Source organism: Rana temporaria, chromosome 4 (assembly GCF_905171775.1).
Source record: "Rana temporaria chromosome 4, aRanTem1.1, whole genome shotgun sequence".
In the NCBI taxonomy this organism is placed as follows: domain Eukaryota; kingdom Metazoa; phylum Chordata; class Amphibia; order Anura; family Ranidae; genus Rana; species Rana temporaria.
The window spans coordinates 476,752,472-476,778,356 of NC_053492.1; the positions used below are offsets into that span (position 1 = coordinate 476,752,472).

The 25,885-nt window shown below is 45.8% G+C and overlaps 1 protein-coding gene across 1 annotated transcript in view; it reads left to right on the forward strand.

Moving 5' to 3' along the window:
- Nucleotides 1–25,885, forward strand: part of ALK (ALK receptor tyrosine kinase) — a 388,017-nt gene that overhangs the window by 137,568 nt on the left and 224,564 nt on the right. Inside the window, exon 2 of the mRNA XM_040351843.1 lies at nucleotides 21,152–21,300. Coding sequence (XP_040207777.1) covers nucleotides 21,152–21,300 — 149 coding nt within the window. The remainder of the gene's footprint in view (nucleotides 1–21,151; nucleotides 21,301–25,885) is intronic.

A 25,885-nucleotide genomic window follows, 5' to 3' on the forward strand; every position in this document is an offset into this window, starting at 1 on the left:
CTAGGAAGTAAGGGTGCTGGGAACCAGGGCTACAAGGAACTATGGATGCTGGGTCTAGGGCAAACTGGGAACTATGGATGTCAAGAACTAAGGATACTAGGAACTAGGGGTGCTGGGAGCCAGGGCTACTTGGAACTATGGGTGAAAGATTCTAGAGGTGCTGGGATCTAGAGAAACTGGGAACTATGGATGTCAAGAACTATGGATACTAGGATCTAGGGGTGCTGGGAGCCAGGGGTTCTTGGAACTAGGGGTACAAGATTCGAGGGGTGCTGGGATCTAGAGAAAATGGGAACAATGGATGTCAAAAACTATGGGTGCTTGGAACTAGGGATACTAGGAAGTAGGGGTGCTGGGAACCAGGGCTACTTGCAACTAGGGGTACAAGATTCTAGGGGTGCTGGGAGCCAGGGCTACTTGGAACTAGGGGTACAAGATTCTAGAGGTGCTGGGATCTAGAGAAAATGGGAACTATGGATGTCAAAAACTATGGGTGCTTGGAACTTGGGATACTAGGAAGTAGGGGTGCTGGGAACCAGGGCTACAAGGAACTATGGATGCTGGGTCTAGGGCAAACTGGGAACTATGGATGTCAAGAACTAAGGATACTAGGAACTAGGGGTGCTGGGAGCCAGGGCTACTTGGAACTATGGGTGAAAGATTCTAGAGGTGCTGGGATCTAGAGAAACTGGGAACTATGGATGTCAAAAACTATGGGTGCTCGTCGTCGCTTCTGGTTTCCTATACCATAGAGCTCATTGGAGAACTTCTGGTCCTTGATGAGCTCTATGGTAAGCCATCAGAACCACCAGCTTCATCTTCAGGCTTGCCAGTGGGACAGTAGAGGTCGGAGAGGCCATGGCGGGCAGCGGGCAGATTTGCACTAATCCAGCTGCCTGTAAAGGCCATCCAGCAGCTAATTAACTGCTAGGATGGATTTTACATAAAAGCCAATTGCCTCCTGAAAAAAATAATACCATGATGATGCTGTAGCTGCGGGCATCGTCCCGGTATAACTACTTGAAGTCAAATGATGTTCATGTACGTGATTTGGTGGCAACTGGATACGTTTCTTCTCGCTTGACAAGTGCCCAGAGGAACACCGTCTTTATACTTACTGTAGAACTCTGCTCCAAAGTCCTGCGCGGTCCTACAGATTACCAGCTATCAGTGGTGGCCAGTGCCCAATATTTGGGGGGGGGGGCAAACTAACAGCACCTAAGACTCCCTGGCCAATCGGGTCTCAGGACAAGCTTCCTGATTGGCCGGGAGGAGAATCAGGAAGACAATAGATAATATTAATTAGCTAATGTCACATAACTGGGTGGGCTCGGGGCACAGTGCTCTGCGCCCCAAGCCCACCCTTTTTTAAGCCAATTAGAGCCTCCGGCATGAATCACGTGCTTCAAAAAGAAACAAAAAAAAACATTGATATCAATGCGTCCGGTGCCCTGCATGTAGATTAGGGGCCGAGTGCATGGATTAGGGGGGGGGAGGCGCCCCTTATGGACAGGCTGCCAGCTATCCTCCTTGGACATGGAAGGTCCTTGTGGGACGGTGACAACGTTTCTTCCTCTTTTTCTATAAGGCCCCTTTCACATTGGGACGTTTTTCATGCGGTACAGCGCTAAAAATAGCGCTGCTATACCGCATGAAAAATCATGCCCTGTACTCTTCAATGTGAAGATGGGTTAAAACCTCACCGCTAGCGGCCGAATATCGCGGTAAAAACGATGGTATAGCCGCGCTACAAATAGCGCGGCTATACCGTCACCGCGGCTGACGCTTCAGTGTGAAGCCAGCCTAAGGGACTCATTTGATACAAAGTATAATTTTCAACTTGGCTGAGAACAAATCCGCCCTCCCACATCCCGGCAGGAGATCGCTCCGAAGAATGAGAACAGCCGGAGAGTCACCGAGAGCAAAAGTTTCCTCCTATATGTGTCACCGAATCTAAACATTTCCAGCCGTGAATGCGTCCGCCGCTCGCAATAATTCCCCCCCTCCCCGGGAACGTTAAATATACATTTAGATAAGAACATAAATAGAAGGTTTTCCTTCTTGTGTTTGAATGCTTTGAAAGAGCGGCTTATCTTTTATGAGATTTATAATCACCGGAAGGGGATAACATTCGTCATATTAACTATTCAACGCCTTCCAGTCCCGGCCAATCCCGTCATTCCTCTTCTACATGTAAGAAAAACATATATATATAAATCCTGTAAAATCATTATTATACAGGATTGACATACATATTTATCGAATGTATGTGTATATATATTATAAAGCCTGTATAAATATATATATATATATATACACACAGTGGGCCGGATTCAGAGAGAGATACAACGGTGTTTCTCCTGATACGCCGTCGTATCTCTGACTTAGGTCGGTCGTATCTATGCGCCTGATTCATAGAATCAGTTACGCATAGATATGCCTAAGATCCGACAGGTGTAATTGTTTTGCACCGTCGGATCTTACCTGCAATTTAAAAATGGCGCGGGGGGCGTTCCCGCTGATTCACGTTGAATAATATGTAAATCAGCGAGATACGCAAATTCACGAACGTACGCGGACCCGACGCAGTGTTACGTCGTTTCCGTAGCGGTTTTCCCGGCGTATACTTACCCCTGCTTTTATGAGGCGCAGCCAATGTTAAGTATAGCCGTCGTTCCCGCGTCGATTTTGAATTTTTTTACGTCGTTTGCGTAAGTCGTTCTCGAATACGGATGGACGTCGTTTACGTAAGCGTCGAAGCCACTGACGTCCTAGCGACGTCAGTGGGAGCAATGCACGCCGGGAAATTTCGCGGACGGCGCATGCGCATTTAAATCGGCGCGGGAACGCTCCCCCTAGCCGCGGAATTTGAATTCCACCGGGGGTTTTACGATCCGCCGCCGCAAGTTTGGAGGTAAGTGGTTTGTGAATTACCCACTTGCCTCTCAAACTTGCAGCAGCGGATCTTAAATCACATAGATCACACGGATCTAAAGATCCGCTGATCTATGTGAATCTAGCCCAGTATCTCACAAAAGTAAGTACACCCCTCACATTTCTGTAAATATTTTCTTGTATCTTTTCATGTGACAACACTGAAGAAATGACACTTTGGGCCAGATCCACAGAGATACGCTACGCCGCCGTACCTTACCTGGCTTTAAGTCGAATCCAGGAAGATTTCGCGCCGTAAGTTACGGCGGCGTAGTGTATTTCTGGCGACCGTAATTCAAATCGGCGATTAGGGGGGCGTAATTAATTTTGATGAAGCGCGTCCCCTCGCCGAACGTACTGCGCATGCTCCGTTTTGAAATTTCCCGCCGTGCTTTGCGCGAAATGACGGCGCCCCAACGTGTTTTTTGAATGGCAACGTGCGTTACGTCCTTTCCTATTCCCGGACGTCTTACGCAAAAACAAAAATTTGAAATTTGATGCGGGAACGACGGCCATAGTTTAACATGGGCTGTCTATTTTTTAACCACCTAAATAGCAATCGCAACTTTGCGACGCGAAAAGCCGACTGGCGACGACGTAAGAGAATGCGACGAACGCGCGTACCTTCGTGGATCGCCGTAAACAGCTAATTAGCATACCCGACGCGTAAAACTACGTGAACTCCACCCAGCGGGCGCCGAAGTATTGCATCCTAAGATCCGAAGGCGTACGAAGCCTGTCGGATCTTAGCCAAATGCCGTCGTATCTTGGTTTGAGGATTCAAAATAAAGATACGACGCGGGTAATTTGAAAGTACGCCGGAGTATCAGCAGATACTCCGGCGTACTTGTACTGTCAATCTGGCCCTTTGTATCTACAATGTTGTGTAGTGAGTGTACAGCTTGTATAACGGTGTAAATTTGCCGTCCCCTCAAAATAACTCAACACACAGCCATTAATGTCTAAACCGCTGGCAACAAAAGTGAGGACGCCCCCTAAGTGAAAATTTCCCACTCGGGCCCAAAGTGTCAATATTTTGTGTGGCCGCCATTATTTTTAACCCTCTTGGGCATGGAGGTCACCAGAGATTCACAGGTTGCCACTGGAGTCCTCTTCCCCTCCTCCATGATGACATCACAGAGCTGGGGGATGTTAGAGCAGGCCTGTGGTTTACTAGCCACTGATCTGGAGCTTGAGTGCGTTAAGGGGGTGGACTGTGCAGCCCCCTTCCGTTGCGCCCGGGGCGGCCGTTCCTCTTGCCCACCCCTTATCCCAGCTGTACCTCAATGTAATTGCTGTACTCAGTGCTGGGAAAAGGTCATCCAGAGCCCAGGGCAAACTGTGCCCCCCCCCCCTCTTCCCGTTCATGATGTGTGAGCTTATGGGATCTGCTTAGGGGGTGCTTATAGTGCTCCAAGGGTCAGATATAAACAAGCAAAGGGCGAAATTCATCCCCCCCGCCCCCCCACTGGCCCGCAATTTGGAGTCCACTGGTCAAGTCCATGTAATCTGATACATTTTACACTCCCCTCCCTCACCCGTCCAAAGGTTTCTCCTTTTCCCCTCCATTGGAGACACTTTAGGACACGACGTTTGATACTGGCAGGATACAGTGTGAAAATAAAGGGGGGGGGGGGAGACAAAAAAAAAGGAAAACTAAAGCAGTCACCACATCCAAGTTTTTCTTGTACTTTTAAACAGTCCTATTTGCTGCAGGAAGGGTTAACTTACAGCAAAGCTGTTGATTGGATTGGAAGAGCGGGGGGGGGTGTCCTATTGGGCTTTTGTACCCCCCCCCCCCCTGTGTACCGCGCTCTGTGCCGTCCTTTCTAGCGTGCTGCTCACTCTTGTTGTGGGACTGAAAAAAAGAAAAAAAAAAAAAAAGATGCCCAAAATGATTTAGGCAACTGAACTAAAAGAAATCGGATTTAAATGAACACCCCCCCCCCCCCCCAAAAAAAAATCCTACGATTTTTTTTTTCCTTTTCTTTTCAGGTAAATTTCGCACATTTCTTAGCAGCAGAAGCTGAGTGGGTGGAAGAAATGAATGTGTGAGAATGTGGATATTATCTCAGCGCACAGATTTCATGGTGCCCCCCCCCCCTCATCAAGATGTTACATTTCCACTTTTTTTTCTCACCCCCCCCCCTTTTTTTGGACCATGTTTTGTTTTTGTGTGCAGGAAATAAAAAGGTGATGATAACGTTTCCTCCGGATTTATTACTCTGCAGGAGCCAAATCTTCACCGAGAGATAAACCCCCCCCCCCCCCGAAATGTCTACATTAAATAAACAGAAGGGAAAAGTTTTATATATATATATTTTTTTTTTTGGCAAATATTTTAGGAAATATTTCTGCAGCCAAGAAAAGTTTCTCTCGGCCCCCTTTCCCACTTCTACGAGTTGAGGCAATTCCTGCGATGTGACTCCCAAACAAAATTAGCGTCCTTTTATCCCCACAAATAGAGCTTTCTTTTGGTGGTATTTGATCACCTCTGCATTTTTTATTTTTTGCGCTATAAACAAAAATAGAGCGACAATTTAGAAAAAAATGCAATACTTTTTACTTTTTGCTATAATAAATATCCCCAAAAAGATATATAAAAAACATATGTTTCCCTCAGTTTAGGCCGATACGTATTCTTCTACATATTTTTGGTAAAAAAAATCGCAATAAGCGTTTATCGATTGGTTTGCGCAAAATTTATAGCGTTTACAAAATAGGGGATAGTTTTATTGCATTTTTATAAAAAAAAAAAATTCTACTAATGGCGGCGATCAGCGATTTTTTTTCGTCACTGCGACATTATGGCGGACACTTCGGACAATTTTGGCACATTTTTGGGACCATTGACATTTTCACAGCGAAAAGTGCTATACAAATGCACTGATTACTGTGAAAATGACAATTGCAGTTTAGGAGTTAACCACTAGGGGGCGCTGAAGGGGTTATGTGTGACCTCAAGTGTGTTTCTAACTGTAGGGGGGCGGGGCTGGACGTGTGATCGTCTTTCCCTATATCAGTGGTCTTAAAGCGGCCGAAGTACGGCTACGACGATTTGCCCAAACATTGTTTGTAAACATTGATCGGATATGAATAGAGAGATACAAAGTAACATTGTTTATAAACATTGATCGGATATGAATAGAGAGATACAAAGTAACATTGTTTATAAACATTGATCGGATATGAATAGAGAGATACAAAGTAACATTGTTTATAAACGTTGTTAAGACAGGAGACAAAGAGATACAAAGTCACATTGTTACTTTTGCATCTACTCGGTTTCATTCACTTGCAGATCAAAGGGACGAGCTTCTACACCGGCCCTCTGCGGTTTCGTTGGCTCCACCCCTTTTCACTGAGCCAAAGACCGTGGCGTACGTCTATATTGTAGCTAGAACCACGGCCACTATCAGGGGGGTACAAGCTGTACACCTGTAAGGGGCCCGGAGGTCCCCAGGGGCCCGGATGGCGACCACTTTTTTTTCCGTAAGAGGCCCGGGGATCCCCAGGGCCCCGGATGGCAACCCCCTTTTTTTATATATTTTTATATATATATTATTAAAGGGCCCAGAGGTCCCCCTTTTTTTTATAAAAATAGTTTTTTTATATATATATATTTTTTCTTTAGTTTTTTTTATTTTTTATTAAAGGGCCCAGAGGTCCCCAGGGCCCCAGATGGCAACCCCCCTTTTTTCTTATAAAAATCGTTTTTTTATTTATATATATTTTGTCTTTTTTTTTTATTATTAAAGGGCCCAGAGGTCCCCAGGGCCCCAGATGGCAACCCCCCTTTTTTCTTATAAAAATCGTTTTTTTATTTATATATATTTTGTCTTTTTTTTTATTATTAAAGGGCCCAGAGGTCCCCAGGGCCCCAGATGGCAACCCCCCTTTTTTCTTATAAAAATCTTTTTTTTATTTATATATATTTTGTCTTTTTTTTTTATTATTAAAGGGCCCAGAGGTCCCCAGGGCCCCAGATGGCAACCCCCCTTTTTTCTTATAAAAATCGTTTTTTTATTTATATATATTTTGTCTTTTTTTTTATTATTAAAGGGCCCAGAGGTCCCCAGGGCCCCAGATGGCAACCCCCCTTTTTTCTTATAAAAATCGTTTTTTTATTTATATATATTTTGTCTTTTTTTATTATTATTAAAGGGCCCAGAGGTCCCCAGGGCCCCAGATGGCAACCCCCCTTTTTTCTTATAAAAATCGTTTTTTTATTTATATATATTTTGTCTTTTTTTTTATTATTAAAGGGCCCAGAGGTCCCCGGGGCCACAGATGGCAACCCCCCCTTTTTTTTTATAAAATGTATTTTTTTTTATTTATATACATATATATATATATATATATATATATATATATATATATATATATATATATATATATATATATATATATATATATATATATATATATATATATATATTCTTTTTATTAAAGGGCCCGGAGGGCCCCCGGATGGCAACACCCCTTTTTTTTTTTAAATAAAAATCGTTTTTTTATTTATATATGAATTTTGTCTTTTTTTTATTAAAGGGCCCAGAGGTCCCCGGGGCCACGGATGGCAACCCCCCTTTTTATAATTTTTTTTTATATATATATATATATATATTTTCTTTTTATTAAAGGGCCCGAAGGTCCCCAGGGGCCCGGATGTCTACCCCCCCCCCTTTTTTAATATATATTTATATATATATAATTTATTTTTTGTAAGGGGCCCAGAGGTCCCCAGGGCGAACCCCCCTTTTATTTTTATTTCGTCAGCACACAAAGCCCCCCGCTTCTAAATTTTCTCAATTAGTGGCGGCACTCCTCCACTTCTAAATTTGAGGCGGAAGTACCCCCCCCCCCCCCCCGGTTCTCTACTCCAGGGGGGCCATGCCTGAAGCTGTGTAAGGGGCCCCATAATTCCTGGCTAGAACACAGGGGAACAAAAACGTGTTTTTCTTTGTTTTTTTTTACTTTCACTTGTCTTTAGAGTATAAAGATAACATACTTTGTCAAGAGAAAGCCCCCCCCCCCCCCCAATATATTACTACTGTATAAGTATCAATAGAAATGAGAAAGTTATCAGAGTCACGAGCCCCATAGCTACAATGTAAGAATTGCTCGGGTCCATGGGGCACAAGGCGTTAATATTCCTGATTGCCTTATCAATGCCCTCCTGGTTCTTCTCTCCGCAGTAATGACCACCGCCGGGCACTATGCTGGGCAGTTCATTGGTTAATTAGCCATTAATTAGACCAATCTTTTGGCTCTGTCCGTGGCCCCGGGGGGGCAACGGACAGCTGTGGCGGCATTGTCTTCTGTCCTCCTTGTCCCCGATGTGGATGTTCAGCATTGACCGCCGGCCTCGCCAAAGGCAGGAACTTCCATCGCGGGTACAAAAGTATCGATCGCAGGACTCGCCGGAGGGCAAAGCATCGACATATGGAGCCGCAGCTATGGAGCCATCATAGGGGGGGGGGAGGGGGGGGCTTATGTATCAGTGGGGGTCTCTTGTCTGCAGCAACAAATTCCCGTTCTTACATCATGAGATCCTATGCGAGACCCGCGTCCTGCTTTACATTCTGGGACATGAATAGCCAGATTCAGGTAGGGGCGCGTATCTTTAAGCGGCGTAGCGTATCGTATTTACTCTACGCCGCCTTAAGTCAGAGAGGCAAGTACTGTATTCACAAAGCACTTGCCTCCTAACTTACGGCGGTGTAGCGTAAATGGGGCCGGCGTAAGTGCGCCTAATTCAAATGAGGATGAGGGGGCGTGTTTTATGTTAATTTTTGGTGACCCGACGTGATTGGCGTTTTTTTACGAACGGCGCATGCGCCGTCCGTGGACATATCCCAGTGTGCATTGCTCCAAAGTACGCCGCAAGGACGTATTGGTTTCGACGTGAACGGAAATTACGTCCAGCCCCATTCACGGACGACTTACGCAAACGACGTAAAAATTTCAAAATTCGGCGCGGGAACGACGGCCATACTTAACATTGACTAGGCCAGCTATTTAAAGGAATAACTTTACGCCGGAAAACGCCTTACGTAAACGGCGTATCTTTACTGCGACGGGCACACGTACGTTCGTGAATAGGCGTATCTAGGCATTTACATATTCTACGCCGAACTCAACGGAAGCGCCACCTAGCGGCCAGCGGAAATATTGCACCCTAAGATACGACGGCGCAGGCTGACGTATCTTAGATAGGTTTAAGTGTATCTCAGTTTGAGAATACACTTAAACTTAGGACGGCGCAGATTCCGAGTTACGTCGGCGTAGATCTACTGATACGCCGGCGTAACTCTCTCTGAATCTGGCCAGTAGTTCCTCCAGAGGATGACCCACTTTACATCACCGCAGGGGATCGGTACACGGGTATATATAATATATACTGCACAAGGCAGTTCTGAGCTTCTAAGGCCCCGTTCACAGGAAGCTGCAAAACGCCGGAGGAGAAAAAAAAAATCAATTATTCTCTATGGAGACGATTCGCATCTCCGCTACAAGTCGCCCCGAAGCTCAAAAAAGTTCTGGAGATTTTTTTTTTGTAGCTCCAATCGGGCAGACAGGTGCATTGTTGAAGCTTTTTTTTTCTGTTTCATAGAAATGCATAGAAATGCACTTTTTTGAGCATTTTTGAGCCCGTTTTGCCATGCATTTTTTTAAGCGTTTTTCTGCTCAAATGCAATAATGAAATAAAAATAATTATATTTAACCACTTAAGGACCGGGCCTCTTTTTCAGATATGTTGTTTAAGGCTTCATTCACACCTAGGCGACAAAACCCCCCGACGCTCGATACGCTGGAGGGGCGAATTTCCATTGCTGTCTATGAGATGGTTCACATCTCACGCCGAACGCCGTACGCCTGCCACCTGAAAACAAGTCCCGGACCCTTTTTTTCAGGCGGCATTGGCGTTCAGCCATAGACAGCAATGGAAATGATTTGTTAAAAAAGAAAAAAAAAAAGTAAACAATTCGCGGCAAAATACGCCGCGTACGCGGCGTTACTGTGTGAATGCAGCCTAAAAGTAAAAAAAAATAAATTCTTTGCTAGAAAATTACTTAGAACCCCCAAAGTTATATATATATAAAAATTCGAACACCCTAGAGAATAAAATGGCGGTCATTGTAATACTTTATGTCACGCCGTATTTGCGCAGCGGTCTTACAGGCGCACTTTTTTTTAAATTCACTTTTTTTGATAAAAAAAATAAGACAACAGTAAAGTTAGCCCAATTTTTTTTTTATATTGTGAAAGATAATGTTACGCCGAGTAAATTCATACCCAACATGTCACGCTTCAAAATTGCGTCCGCTCGTGGAATGGCGACAGACTTTTACCCTTAAAAATCTCCATAGGCAACGTTTCAAAAATTCTACAGGTTGCATGTTTTGAGTTACAGAGGAGGTCTAGGGCTAGAATTATTGCTCTCGCTCTACCAATCGTGGCGATACCTCACATGTGTGGTTTGAATAAGGTTTTCATATGCGGGCGCGACTTACGTATGCGTTCGCTTCTGCACGCGAGGTCGTTTTTTTTTATTTTTATACTAATTTATTTTACTTGATTTTATTTATTTAAAAAAAAAAAAATTGCTTCACTTTTATTCCTATTAGACGGAATGTAAACATCCCTTGTAATAGAAAAAATCATGACAGGTCCTCTTAAATATGAGATCTGGGGGTCAAAAAGACGTCACATCTCATATTTACACTAAAATGCAATTAAAAAAATTAAATTAAAATTAAAAATTGGAAAAAAATTACAAAAAAAAAAAAAATGCATTAAGCTGAAAAAAACTTTTACCTTTACAGCCCCCTAGTGGTTAACCCCTCCACTGCCAGTGTCATTTACACAGTATAATCAGTGCATTTTTATAGCACTGATCGCTGTATAAATGTGAATGGTCCCAAAATAGCGCCAAAAGTGTCCGATGTGTCCGCCATAATGTCGCAGTCAGGGCCGCCATCAGGAATTATGGGGCCCTTTACTCAGCTTCAGGCATGGGCTGTTGCCTCAAATTGAGAAGCGGGGGGAATGCTGCCGCTGCAAATTGAGATCAGGGGGCTTTGGGTGCTGATGGACAAAAAAAGGGGGGGGGTTGCCCTGGGGACCTTTGAACCCCTTACAAAAAATATATATATAAATATATATAAAAAAAGATTTTATATATATATATATATATATATATATATATATATGTGTATATATATATATATATATACAATATTTATCGGGGTATTGCGCGCTCTGGCGTATAGCGCGCACCCCTAATGTGGACCCGCATTCCTGTAAAAAAAACACATTTTAGTACTTACAGTTTTGGTGTCTTGCGCAGCGTCCATCGGCGGCCTCGTCGGGTCCAACGTCCGTCTGCGGCTTCAGTGGTGTCCTCCTCGTCGGTTCTGGCGTCCTTCTGCGGCCATCGTGGTGTCCTCTGCTGCTCGATGCCCGCTTCCCGCGCCGAGTTTGAACCACTGCGCCGGCATATACCGAGCGCAGTACACTCAGGTATAGTCGGGCAGGCTTGGCTCCTCTCGCGGTCACGGTCCTGTGCATCCTGTACGTCAAGGACGTGACCGCGAGAGGAGCCGTGCCTGCCCGACTATACCTGAGTGTACTGCGCTCGGTATATTTTCGGCGCAGTGGTTCAAACTCGGCACAGGAAGTGGGTATCGGCGTATATTGCGCACCCACGATTTTGCCCTGATTTTCAGGGCAAAAAAGTGCGCGGTATACGCCGATAAATACGGTGTATATATATATAAGGGGGGGGGTAGCCATCTGGGGACCTGAGGGCCCTTTAATAAAAAGAAAAAAGAAAAAAAGAGAAATAAAACAAATATATATAAAAAAAAATTAAAACATTTTTTATATAAAAAAAAGGGAGGGTTGTCTTCCGGGGCCCTTTAATAAAAAAAAAATACAAAAAAAAAATGTATAAAAAAAAAAGGTGGGGGGGGGGTGCCATCCGGGGGCCCTGGGGACCTCTGGGCCCCTTACAGGTGTACCGTAGATCGCCGCCATTACTAGTAAAATAAAAATTATTACTAAAAATGCCATAAAACTATCCTCTAATTTGTAGACGCTATAACTTTCGCGCAAACCAATCAATTTTTTTTACCAATAATATGTAGAAGAATACATGTTGGCCTAAACTGATGAAGAAATGTATATATATATTTTGGTTTGTATTATAGCATGAATTAAAAAAAATAATATATATTTTTTTTCAAAATTGTCTTTTTTTTTGTTTATAGTGCAAAAAATAAAAACCGCAGAGGTGATCAAATACCACTAAAAGAAAGCTCTATTTGTGGGTACAGCGTCGCACGACCGCGCAATTGCCAGTTAAAGTAAAGCAGTGCCATATCGCAAAAAAATGTCCTGGTCATTAAGGGGGGGGGGGATCCTTCAGGGGCTGAAGTGGTTAATACGGATTGCTTGGACTTGCCGCTCGGAGTTGCGCCATATGCGGAAATGTCGCCCTCGGGGAGTTATTTGTATGAACTCTGCCCGGGTGGTGAGGACTAAAAGGCATTTGACACCATTGCTGAGATTGTCCCCCAGGATGGCCGGAGACGTGTGTTCTCCTGACATGAAAGAACGGCGTGGAGATTCGCGCTCTCTCTCTGGGGGGGGGGGGGGTTGGTGTGCAGATCATAAAGGAAAAAAGAACAGAAAGAGAAAGTTCTCTTAACCCCTTCCATACGGGGCATTTTCACCCCCTTCCTGCCCAGACCAATTTTTAGTTTTCAGCGCTGTCGCACTTTGAATGACAATTGCGCGGTCGTGCGACGTGGCTCCCAAACAAAATTGACACCCTTTTTCCCCCACAAATAGAGCTTTCTTTTCCTCTGCGGTTTTTATTTTTTGCGCCATAAACAAAAGAAGAGCAACAATTTTGGAAAAAAACACACTGGCCCGGAATCACATACATCGGCGCATATTTATGCCGCCTTAGCGTATCTCCTGTACGCTACGCCGACGCAGCGCAGAGAGGCAAGCACTGGATTCACAAAGCCAGTGCTGCCAAATCTGCGCTGGGTTTCTTAGGCGTAAGCCGGCGTAAGTGGAAGTGGGCGTGAGCCATGCAAATGAGGCGTGACCCCATGCAAATGATGGGCCGAGCGCTAGACAGATACATATAACGAACGGCGCACGCGCCGTCCCGTGGGCGCATGCTCAGAATCACGTCGGAAGTACTCCCTAAGAAAAGTTGGATCACTGCCTACGGCGTGAACGTAACTTACGCCCAGCCATATTCACGTCCTACGTAAACTACGTAAAATACGCCGGCTTGTGTTCCCTGGTGCAGCCCTTTGCATGGATGCTGCTGAGTTACACCTCCTTTATGGGGCATAACTTTACGCCGGACGCATGACTTTACGCGTCGGGCGCACGCACGTTCGTGAATCGGCGTATCTCCCTCATTTGCATATGTGAATAGAAAATCAACGGGTGCGCCAAATACGACCAGCGTAAATATGCGCCCACCCTACGCCGTCGTAGGCAAGTTACGTCGGTGGGATGAAGCCTATTTTTAGGCGTATCTTAGTTTGTGGGCACGGCGCACAGATACGACGGCGCATATTTACACTTACGCGGCGTATCTTACGTGAATCCGGGCCATTATCTTTTACTTTTTGATTTAATAAATATTATAATTTTTTTTTTTTTTTAAAAGCAATTTTTTTTACACAGTTTAGACCGATACATATTTTTGGTAAAAAAAAAAAAATAATGGCAATAAGCGTATTTGATCGGTTTGCGCAAAAGTTCTAGCATCTACAAAATAGGGAAGAGAATTATGGCATTTTTTTATTTGTTTTTTTTACTAGTAATGGCGGCGGGCACATCGGACACTTTTGACACATTTTTGGGACCATTGTCATTTATACAGCGATTAGTGCTATAAAACTGCACTGATTACTGTATAAATGTGACTGTCAGGGAAGGGGTTAACACTAGGGGGCACTGAAGGGGTTAAATATGTTCCCTAAAGTGTGTTCTAACTGTAGGGGGGAGGGGGACTCACAAGGAGAGGAGACCGATGTGTGTTCCTCTGTACTGGGAACACAGCATTGGTCTCCTCACTGGGTCCCCAAAACCCCAAACACCCGGGTCCCCAAATACTTTTTATGGCAGAGAACTTACAAATAAGGCTTCAGTGAGCCCCATTGACTTCCACCATTTCCCGCATATGTGATCTGACAGCCATTATTTCCGGCAATAGCGCTGCTTTTCATTTGCATTAGCGCCCAGTTTCTGAGAGTTGAATTCTTATTGGCCTTATTTGAGCTCTATTTTTTATTTTATTTTTTTGCACTGCAGGATCATTTGAAAAATGATCCTGCAGTGCAAAAAAATAAAATAAATACAGCGCTAAAATACCGTTTTAGCGCTGTAGTAACTGACCCCCACAGTAAATTCGATTTTGGGAGTTATTTTCTCTCCAGCACTATAGTGAATACTTATCTGATACTTATCACGCTTCCTGATGACGTAATTCTTACGAAACGTACGTCGAGGCGTACACCATTCACGTACGACGCACTTCCGGGTCTGCTGGTTGTCAGAGCTGACACGCACGCCACATCGTATGCACCGCTGCTGCAGCACACCGCAACGTACACCCTCTTTGTTCTACCTGATTTATGCCTACAGCCTCAGTGCCTTGATTGTGGCACCTGATCTGGTGAGCAGCCATTTGGCTAAAGTTTTTATATTTATCAAGTTTTAATAAAAGGTATCACACTATTGTGGTCTCTCTTCCTGGTATATGTATCATCAAACTGACTGCAAGATTGGAGTCCAATCACATGGGACAGGGTTTCCCAAAAAGCGCATTTGACTTCTTTTTAGTTAAAGAGTCAATTGGAGTCGGTAAGGAGCCATCCTTTATCTGATCACGTCGGGTGTTTATTACTATGGTGAAGGCTTTGTGAGCACAGATTATTTCTTCAGTAAACAAATCAGTATTGCATATATCCTGTGTGTATCGTGGCAAGCATTGGATGCACACAGGCTTTGGACTTTATTATTTATTTATTTGCACAATTGTTATTGGTCATATATGGACTTTATACACATGAATGCACATTTATTTATTTATTAATTTTATTATATATGTTATTAGGGCATAACTTATATTTATTTGCATGTAGTGCCCCCTACCCTACCAATTCACTATCACTGTTCAGACACTGTTATAGGGAGGCTGCTTCCAAGTTGTGATAGAATTCTTTGCTTAATTCACATAAATTAGGGTTTAATGTTATCCCAGTGGTAATATTCAAATCTTGCTCTGTGGCGCGAATTTATACCAATTTTATCATAGTGAATACCGTTTTAGCGCTAATTCGTGGCAATTAGCGCTAATTAGAGCTGCGGCGCTAAAGTAAATTACCCCCCTATATTACCAAAAGAAAAGAAAAAAAAATAGAAAATAAAATGAATAGAAAATACAACAGAATAGAATGAACATAAACATCTTCTGAAATGTGAATTTTGAATAGAATACATTTAAATTCGAGTGGAAAAGAATAAAAAAGAATAGAATAGAAAATAAAATAATAGAAAATTATAGAGTAAACAATAGAAATGAATTGAATAAAATTAAAAAAAATATATATAAACATTACTGTTTTCTGAAATATGTTTTATAACAGAAATTCTTTTGTTTATATAATAATAATAATAATCTTCATAGGAGACAGCGGCGCTCAGGGCCCGCCATCAGGAATTACACAGCTTCCGGCATGGGCCCCCTGGAGCAAAGAACCGGGGGGGGGGGGGGGGGGGGGGGGCGGTGCTGCCGCCGCAAATTGAGGAATTGAGGAGTGGAGGGAGTGTCGCAAGTTGAGAAGCGGGGGGGTGGCGCAAGTTGGGAAGCGCAATTGACGAATTAAGGTCGGGGGGCTTTGGGTGCTGACAAATAAAAAAAGAATAAACAAAAAGGGGGATGCCATCCAGGCCCCTTAGAGGCCGGGGGGCTTTGGGTGCTGACGAAAAAAAGGGGGGATGCCATCCGGGTCCCCTAGAGGTCGGGGGGGGGCTTTGGGTGCCGACGAAAGAAAAGGGGGGATGCCATCCGGGTCCCCTAGAGGTCGGGGGGGGGCTTTGGGTGCCGGCGGAAGAAAAGGGGGGATGCCATCCGGGCCCCTTAGAGGTCAGGGGGGGCTTTGGGTGCTGACGAAAAAAAGGGGGGATGCCATCCGGGCCCCCTAGAGGTCGGGGGGCTTTGGGTGCTGACGGAAGAAAAGGGGGGATGCCATCCGGGTCCCTTAGAGGTCGGGGGGGGGGCTTTGTGTGCCTACGAACAAATAATAAGAAAAAAAAGGGGGATGCCATCCGGGCCCCTTAGAGGTCGAGGGGGGGCTTTGGGTGCTGACGAAAAAAAGGGGGGAAGCCACCCGGGCCCCTCAGAGGTCGGGGGGGGGGGGGGCTTTGGGTGCTGATGAACAAATGATAAAAAAAAAAGGGGGATGCCAACCGGGCCCCTTAGAGGTCGGGGGGGGGGGGGGCTTTGGGTGCTGATGAATAAAAAAAAAGCGGGGATGCCATCCGGGCCCCTGGGGACCACCGGGCCCCTTACAGGTGTACTGCCTGTACCCCCCTGATGGCGGCCCTGGTGACGCTTGACAAGCCCCTCCCCGCTCAGTGAGCAGAGAGAGGACCTGTCATCCCCCGGCTCAGCGGAGATCAAATGCAGAGATCCCTCCTGCTGCAAGCGGATCCGCACAGTGTGGAGGGGGCCTATCACGACCGCGCATTTACCAGTGAAAGTAGCGCAGTGCTGAATAGTAAAAAATGGCCTGGTCATGAAAGGGGGGGGTAAATCTTCTGCCACGTTCCGCTCCTTCATCACATCGGAGTATTGCTGACGCTTCAAACATTTAGGAAACAAATTGGCGTCTCTATGATGAGTTGGGACGTGACGTCTCTGTAAATAACGGCTTTAGAATTAACGATCGTTTAAGTAAAAAAAAAAGAGTAAATGACGGGCGATCGTTCATCAGATCACTTCCTGTGCGTTTATGGCGTTTACTGACGGCTCAATAACAATATATTTTCTGTGTTCTCTTGGGAACAAAAAGTCTCTAATGCACAACCCTCCCATCCCCCCACCGCCGCCGCCGCCATTTCCACCTTTTTATCTCCATCATTTCATGTCAGAAGCTTTTATAAGAAGTGACGAGAACATTATATAATTAGTTTCTCTCCGCAACTCACGCAAGAGGATCGTCTGCATCAAACTCTAAAGGGCAGATTCATAAAGTAGCAAACGCGGCTTTTATCCAATATTCACCGGCGGCGGCGGCGAATCAGTCGCTGCCATTCAAAATCACACGCGAGAAGATTCACCTTGCAGAGAATGATGAATATCGGATTGACTGCGTCTTAACCACTTCAGTCACTTTAACTGGTAATTGCGCGCCCATGCAAAACTGAACCCGGATTTTAATAATGCTAAAAGTGAAATACTCCTTTAAATTTCGTACCTTGGGGGGGGGGGGGTGGCTATAGTATGCCTGTAAAGTAGCGCATGTTTCCCGTGTTTGGAACAGTCCCTGCACAAAATGTCATTTCTAAAAGGAAAAAAAGTCATTTAAAACTACTCGCGGCTATAATGAATTGTCTGGTAATTGCGCGGTCGTGCACGACCGCACAATTACCAGACAATTCATTATAGCCGCAAGTAGTTTTAAATGACTTTTTTTCCTTTTAGAAATGTAATTTTGTACACAAATGAAATGTATATACCTTTTTTCACACAAATAGAGCTTTCTTTTGGTGGTATTTGATCACCTCTGCGGTTTTTATTTATTGCGCTATAAACAAAAATAGAGCGACAATTTTGAAAAAAATTCAATATTTTTTACTTTTTGCTATAATAAATATCCCCAAAAAATATATATAAATGTTTTTTTCCCTCAGTTTAGGCCGATACGTATTCTTCTACCTATTCTTGGTAAAAAAAATCGCAATAAGCGTTTATCGATTGGTTTGCGCAACATTTATAGCGTTTACAAAATAGGGGATAGTTTTATTGCATTTTTATAAATTTTTTTTTTTTTACTACTAATGGCGGCGATCAGCGATTTTTTTCGTGACTGCGACATTATGGCGGACACATCGGACACTTTTGACACATTTTTGGGACCATTGGCATTTTCACAGCAAAAAAATGCATAAAAAATGCACTGATTACTGTGAAAATGACAATTGCAGTTTGGGAGTTAACCACAAGGGGGCGCTGAAGGGGTTATGTGTGACCTCATCTGTGTTTCTAACTGTAGGGGGGTGTGGCTGTAGGTGTGACGTCATTGATTGTGTTTCCCTATATCAGGGAACACACGATCAATGACAGCGCCACAGTGAAGAACGGGGAAGCTGTGTTTACACTCACCTCTCCCCGTTCTTCAGCTCCGGACGACCGATCGCGGGACTCCAGCGGCGATCGGGGTCCGCGAGTCCCGCGGCCGCTGTCACGGAGCTTCTGACTGGGTCGCGTGCACGCGCCCGCACGACCCCAAGGCTGGGCTTAAAGGGCAACGTACATGTACGTGGATGTGCCCAGCCGTGCCATTCTGCTGACGTATATCGGCGTGAAGGGGTCCTTAAGTGGTTAAAGGAATATTTCGCTTTTATTGTTTCACTTTTAGCATTATTAAAATCACTGCTCCCGAAAAAAAAACGGTAGTTTTTAAAACTTTTTTTTTGCATTGATACATGTTTCCTGGGGCAGGACCCGGGTCCCCAAATACTTTTTAGGACAATAACTTGCATATTAGCCTTTAAAATTTGCACTTTTGATTTTTCACGTTCGTGTCCCATAGACTCTGGCCCAGATTCTGAAAGGACTTACGATGGCGCAGCGCCATGTACGCCGTCGTAAGTCCTAATCCGACCCGTCGTATCTATGCGCCTGATTCTTAGAATCAGTTACGCATAGATATCCATTAGATCCGACAGGCGTAAGTCTCTTACGCCGTCGGATCTTAACTGCAATTTTTTTTTGACCGCTAGGTGGCGCTTCCGTCGAATTCCGCGTCGAGTATGCAAATTAGCTAGATACGCGAATTCCCGAACGTACGCGCGGCCGACGCAGTAAAGTTACGACATTTACGTTAGGCTTTTCCCGGCGTATAGTTGCCCCTGCTATATGAGGCATAAGTGAGGCGTACCAATGTTAAGTATGGCCGTCGTTCCTGCGTCGAAATTTGAAAAAGTTACGTCGTTTGCGTAAGTTGTCCGTGAATGGGGCTGGACGTCACTTCGAAACCAATGACGTCCTTGCGGCGTACTTTGGAGCAATGCACACTGGGAAATTCCACGGACGGCGCATGCGGCGTTCCGCAAAAACGTCAATCGCATCGGGTCACAGTAGTTTTACATAAAACACGCCCCCCTGTTTCAAATTTGAATTAGGCGGGCTTACGCCGGCCGATTTATGCTACGCCGCCGCAACTTACGGAGCAAGTGCTTTGAGAATACTGCACTTGACCGTCTAAGTTGCAGAGGCGTAACGTAAAGCGGATACGTTACGCCCGCACAAAATTCCGCCGCTGGACGAGAATCTGGGCCTTAAACTGTGTTTGCGTGTTCGCATGTTCTGCTGCGAACCGAACGGGGCAGGGGGTGTTCGGCTCATCCCTAATTAACATCCCAAAATATATATATAAGTCTTCTGTGTGATCTGTAGGTGGCAGCGCTCTTCTTTGTAATCTTCATGACTATTGGGCAGGGGCGGACTGACCATTCGAGCACTCGGGCATTGACCGAGGGCCCCATGCCACTAGGGGGCCCATCAGGGTAGCCAGGCTCAGTAAAACCAGGGCCAGTGGGCCAGATTCTCAGAAGAGTTACGATGGAGTATCTCAGGAAACACCCTCGTATCTCTGTTTTTTGACCCGCGTATCTATGCGAGTGATTCCTAGAATCATTTTCGCATAGATACGGCGTAGATCCGACAGGTGTAAGTCACTTCCCGAACGAAATCGCGTCACGTAACCGTCGCTTATGTCGTTTGCGTAGGCGTAAGGTTACCCCTGCTATATGAGGGGTAACCTTACGCCAGTCCCACATATGCCATGTTAAGTATGGCGTCGGGTCCGCGTCGTCTTTTCCCGTCGGGTACGTCGTTTTCGTAAGTCGTTCTTGAATACGACTTTACGTCAATGACGCACACGTCGGCGTCATTGACGTTTTCCGTCGAGAACTGGAGCATGCGCACTGGGCTATTTTAAGCCCGGCGCATGCGCAGTTTGAATGGCACGGGGGCGCGCTTAATTTAAATACAAGCCGCCCCCTTGGAATTACGCGGGGATACGCCGGGCCAATTACACTACGCCGCCGCAAACTACGGAGCAAGTGTTTGGGGAATACGGCACTTGCTCCTGTAGGTTGGGGCGGCGTAGTGTAAATAGCTTACGCGACGCCGCCGCAGGAACTACAAGAATCTGGCCCAGTATCTAAAAATATGTTTTTTTTTTACATCTGTCCCTGATATGTACGATACCGACATGCTTTTGATGTGAAAATCCTGATATTTTAGCTGCACCACCTCTGCACTGCTTCCTGGCGTGGTGCCCATCTGTAAGCCCTGGGGCCCCATAATCTTCTATTGCCAGGGGGCCCCATGAGTTGTCAGTCCGCCCCTGCTATTGGGAGTTGAGGACGGTTGGGATGAAGTTGTCTCCGGTAGTCTCTTTGCAGCGCCCAGTCTTGGGAACGCAGGCGTGTGATTTCCTTCCCCCGTAATGAACACATCCTCTATTTACAAAGAAGGACGTAAATCCAAGCTCTTGCGAGCGTCCCTCAGGCAGCTGAGCTCCCCTGACTCCGGCGGGCGCTGGGTGTGTGTCGGGGGAAGAATGGTCGCTGTGTTCTGGAATTAGACCTCTGATGAGTCTCCTTGTGTCACAAATTTCGTAGATGAAATTAGAGTGGCGTCATCGCGGCGGCCGGTAGCCTATGAGGTCTCATTCCCGGCAAAACAAAACTTCCCAGAACAAGCTTAGCCTAGAATACGTCTCCACTTCTATAGACTAAGAAGACAGGTGGACTCTTTGCTTGCCAAAAAAAAAAACATGGTGGCACAGGGGGCGATGGTTTGCGGGCGCGGGCGAAACGGGAGAGCCGCGTGGATACTCATCTCCGTCTTTCTCTGCTTTTGTTTCCTGATCTCTACCGAATTCAGATGGGTCGTCATGGGAGGACCGGTGAGACACAAGGGAAAGCCGTTCCGGATCTCCTTGGACTACGTCGATGACGAAGGAGGGACGGCCGCCGCCGCCGCCGCCACCACCGCCGCCGTGGACTCGTTCGCCATGAAGAACTGCACCCGAGGTAAACTTTTATACATTCCCGCGCTGTGATTATGTAACGTTTTCTGATGCGATGCAAATTTAATGTCGGATGAGCGCGCTTAAGTCTATTAAAAATGGAATAACATAAATTTCTGATAAGCTGAATGGCCGGGGCGCGGCGTGATTAGGGGGGGGGGGAGGGGAGGTGTTCCGGGGGGAATTAGAGGGAAAATGTTTGGCTCCAAATTACTGAAATGGTTCATCGACCAGGGAAACTTTTTTTTGTAGGTGGAGTTAACTGTTTTGCTGCCTGTAAGGCTAGGTTCGGATCTTTGCGTGTCGGGAACGTGCGCAAAAAAAATCGCACTCTTTCCTAACATGCTGCCCTTTAGAAGATGCGCAGTGGTGCCGTTAATTGTTTATGGCATCGGCAGTAGTATATGGACAGGCTGGGGCAGTATAGGGGCAGGCTGGGGTAGTATAGGGGCAGGCTAGGGAAGTATATGGACAGGCTAGTGTAGTATATGGGCAGGCTGGGGCAGTATAGGGGCAGGCTGGGGTAGTATATGGACATCCTAGGGCAGTGTAGGGGCAGGCTAGGGCAGTTTAGGAGCAGGCTGGGGTAGTATATGGACAGGCTGGGGCAGTATAGGGGATGTGCAAAAGACGCATTGGAAGCGTGCCTGCGCTTGGTCCAGGGCTGGCCCAAGACATTGTGCTACCTGGGTCCATAATAAAATGCTGCCCCCCCCCAAAAAAAATAAAATAAAAAGGGGGGGGGGGCTGGGGCAGTATATGGACAGGCTAAGGCAGTATAGGGGCAGGCTAGGGTAGTATATAGACAGGCTAGGGTAGTATATGGACAGGCTGGGGCAGTATAGGGGCAGGCTAGGGCAGTATATGGACAGGTTAGGGTAGTATATGGACAGGCTAGGGTAGTATATGGACAGGCTAGGATAGTATAGGGGCAGGCTAGGGTAGTATAGGGGCAGGCTAGGGCAGTATAGGGGCAGGCTATGGTAGTATAGGGGCAGGCTAGGGCAGTATAGGGGCAGGCTAGGGTAGTATAGGGGCAGGCTAGGGTAGTATAGGGGCAGGCTAGGGCAGTATAAGGGCAGGCTAGGGCAGTATATGGGCAGGCTAGGGCAGTATAGGGGCAGGCTAGGGCAGTATAGGGGCAGGCTAGGGTAGTATAGGGGCAGGCTAGGGTAGTATAGGGGCAGGCTAGGGTAGTATAGGGGCAGGCTAGGGCAGTATAGGGGCAGGCTAGGCAGTATAGGGGCAGGCTAGGGCAGTATATGGGCAGGCTAGGGCAGTATAGGGGCAGGCTAGGGCAGTATATTGACAGGCTAGGGTAGTATATGGACAGGCTAGGGTAGCATATGGACAGGCTAAGGCAGTATAGAGGTCAGGATGGGGTAGTATAGGGGCAGGCTAGGGTAGTATAGGGGCAGGCTAGGGCAGTATAGGGGCAGGCTAGGGCAGTATAGGGGCAGGCTAGGGCAGTATAGAGGGCAGGCTGGGGTAGTATATATACAGACTTGAGTAGTATATAGACAGGCTAGGGCAGTATAGGGGCAAGCGGAGGGGCCCCGGGGGGGGGGGGGCAGTTCTCATCATGTCACACAAAACTGCTGAAAACAAAGTCTTGGTGGTGAATTTTCTGGGTAAATAGAAGAGAAGAGAGGGGGTCGTGGTTCAGTTTGTTGCCCCTCTCAAAGTTCTGCCTCATGGACTCACTGAGACCCCCGGAATAGAGAGGGTGAATCTCCCAAGGAGGACACGGGATACACTGAGAGGGTGAATGTTCTAATGAGGACATGGCACAAATAGAAAGAGTGAATCTCCCAATTAGGACACAGACAGCAAAAAAATAAATAAAAAAAACTGACAGAGGGTCTAATAAACAAAGGTAATTTCTCTAACACAATTTAGCTTCTGGTTTAATGAGCTCCTCGTCTCATCCGAGTCACCATTGGTCCTTAATTATTGGTCAGGAGCCAATTAGCATAATTCCTGGTCTTCTGACAACTGATATTCTACTAATTGGGTTTTAGCCCCTCCCCCTCCCCTCCCCCTCCCTCCTGACAGATCAGATTTACAAGTGAAAATTATTACTTTGTTACATTTTATTTACCAGGAATCACAAATCAGATCCGTGTTTCCTGTGATGATATTATTATTATTGTTATTATGTATATAATTATTATTGTTGTTACTTTTCCAACACTGTCATACGAATGTAGATTGTTTTTTTTATTTTTTGTTTTTTTATATCTCTTGATATTGTTGTTGTTATTAGTATTATTATTATTATTATTGTTATTATTATTATTATTGTTGTTACTTTTATAACACTGTCATGCAAATGTAGATTGTGTGTTTTTTTTGTTGTTTTGTTTTTTACATCTCTTGATATTTCTTGTTATTGTTGTGGCCACAAAAGACATTTTCTTTTCACAGCGAAATGAAAGGTCATTCAGAGATTCTGTGTCTCTAATCCATCAATCCACATGTTTGGTTAGCTTATCGTTATGTGACAGCGAGGTGACTTACCTGTGTGATTATACTCTCTCTTCCTGTATACACAGTATCTTACAAAAGTAAGTACACCCCTCACATTTCTGTAAATCTTTTCTTGTATCTTTTCATGTGACAACACTGAAGAAATGACACTTTGTATCTACAATGTTGTGTAGTGAGTGTACAGCTTGTATAACGGTGTAAATTTGCCGTCCCCTCAAAACAACCCAACAAACAGCCATTAATGTCTAAACCTAATGGCCACAAAAGTGAGGACACCCCCTAAGTGAAAATGTCCAAATTGGGCCCAAAGTGTCAATATTTTGTGTGGCCGCCATTATTTTGAACCCTCTTGGGCAAGGAGGTCACCAGAGCTTCACAGGTTGCCACTGGAGTCCTCTTCCCTTCCTCCATGATGACATCACAGAGCTGGTGGATGTTAGAGACCTCGCGCTCCTCCCCCTTCCGTTTGAGGATCCCCCACAGATGATCAATAGGGTTTAGGTCTGGAGACATGCTTGGCCAGTCCATAACCTTTACCCTCAGCTTCTTTAGCAAGGTAGTGGTGGTCTTGGAGGTGTGTTTGGGGTGGTTATCGTGTTGGAATACTGCCCTGCGGTCCAGTCTCTGAAGGGAGGGGATCATGCTCTGCTTCAGGATGTCACAGTACATGTTGGCATTCATGGTCCCCTCAATGATCTGTAGCCCCCCAGTGCCGGCAGCACTCATGCAGCCCCCAGACCATGACCCTCCCCCCACCATGCCTGACTGTAGGGAAGACACACTTGTCTTTGTCCTCCTCACCTGGCCCCTCCCCCCCCACACACGCCTGACACCATCTGACACCAAATACGTTTATCTTGTCTCATCAGACCACAGGACACGGTCCCAGTAATCCATGTCCTTAGTCTGCTTGTCTTCAGCAATCTGTTTGCGGCTCTTTCTTGTGCATCATCTTTAGAAGAGGCTTCCTTCTGGGACGACAGCCATGCAGACCAATTTGATGCAGTGTGCGGCGTATGGTCTGAGCACTGACAGGCTGACCCCTCCCCCACCCCCTCACCCTCTGCAGCAATGCTGGCAGCACTCATACGTCTGTTTCCCAAAGACAACCTCTGGATATGACGCTGAGCACGTGACCTCAACTTCATTGGTGGACCATGGCGAGGCGGGGGAGGGAAACCCGTCCTGTTATACCGCTGGATGGTCTTGGCCTCCGTGCTGCAGCTCAGTTTCAGGGTCTTGGCGATCTTCTTATATCCTCGGCCATCTTTATGTAGAGACACAATTCTTTATATCAGATCCTCAGAGAGTTCTTTGCCATGAGGGGCCATGTTGTCCTTCCAGTGACCAGTATGAGAGAGTGAGAGCGATAACACCAAATTTATCACACCTGCTCCCCATTCACACCTGAGACCTTGTAACACTAACGAGTCACATGACACCGGGGGAGGGAAAATTACTAATTGGACGCAATTTGGACATTTTCACTTCACCAGTGGCAACCTGTGAAGCTCTGGTGACCTCCATGCCCAAGAGGGTTAAGGCCGTGCTGGAAAATAATGGCGGCCACACAGAATATTGACACTTTGGGGCCCAATTTGGAGATTTTCACTTAGGGGTGTCCCCACTTTGTTACCAGCGGTTTAGACATTAATGGCTGTGTGTTGAGTTGTTTGTTATACAAGCTGTACACTCACTACACAACACCCCCCCCCCCCCGTGTACACCCCTCCCCCCCTGTGTACACTCACTACACAACATTGGAGATACAAAGTGTCATTTCTTCAGTGTTGTCACATGAAAAGATACAAGAAAAGATTTACGAAGATGTGAGTGGGGGGGGGTGTACTTACTTTTGTGAGAGGCTCTGTCTCTGTTGTATATCATGTGGTTTGGCTGGAGACAGAACTGTGAAGCTCGGCTTTTATCTGTCCCAGTAAGTGACAGGGGACAGGATGTTCGGCATGCGCGGCGTGTCACCGTTCTCTTCCAGACACAATGAAATGTCATTGTTGTACCTGAAGCGCCCTTTTCACTGACAATAGCGAGATGAGATGACGCATCAAACGCCATCCGCGACTTTACTTGTCTGATTTCAG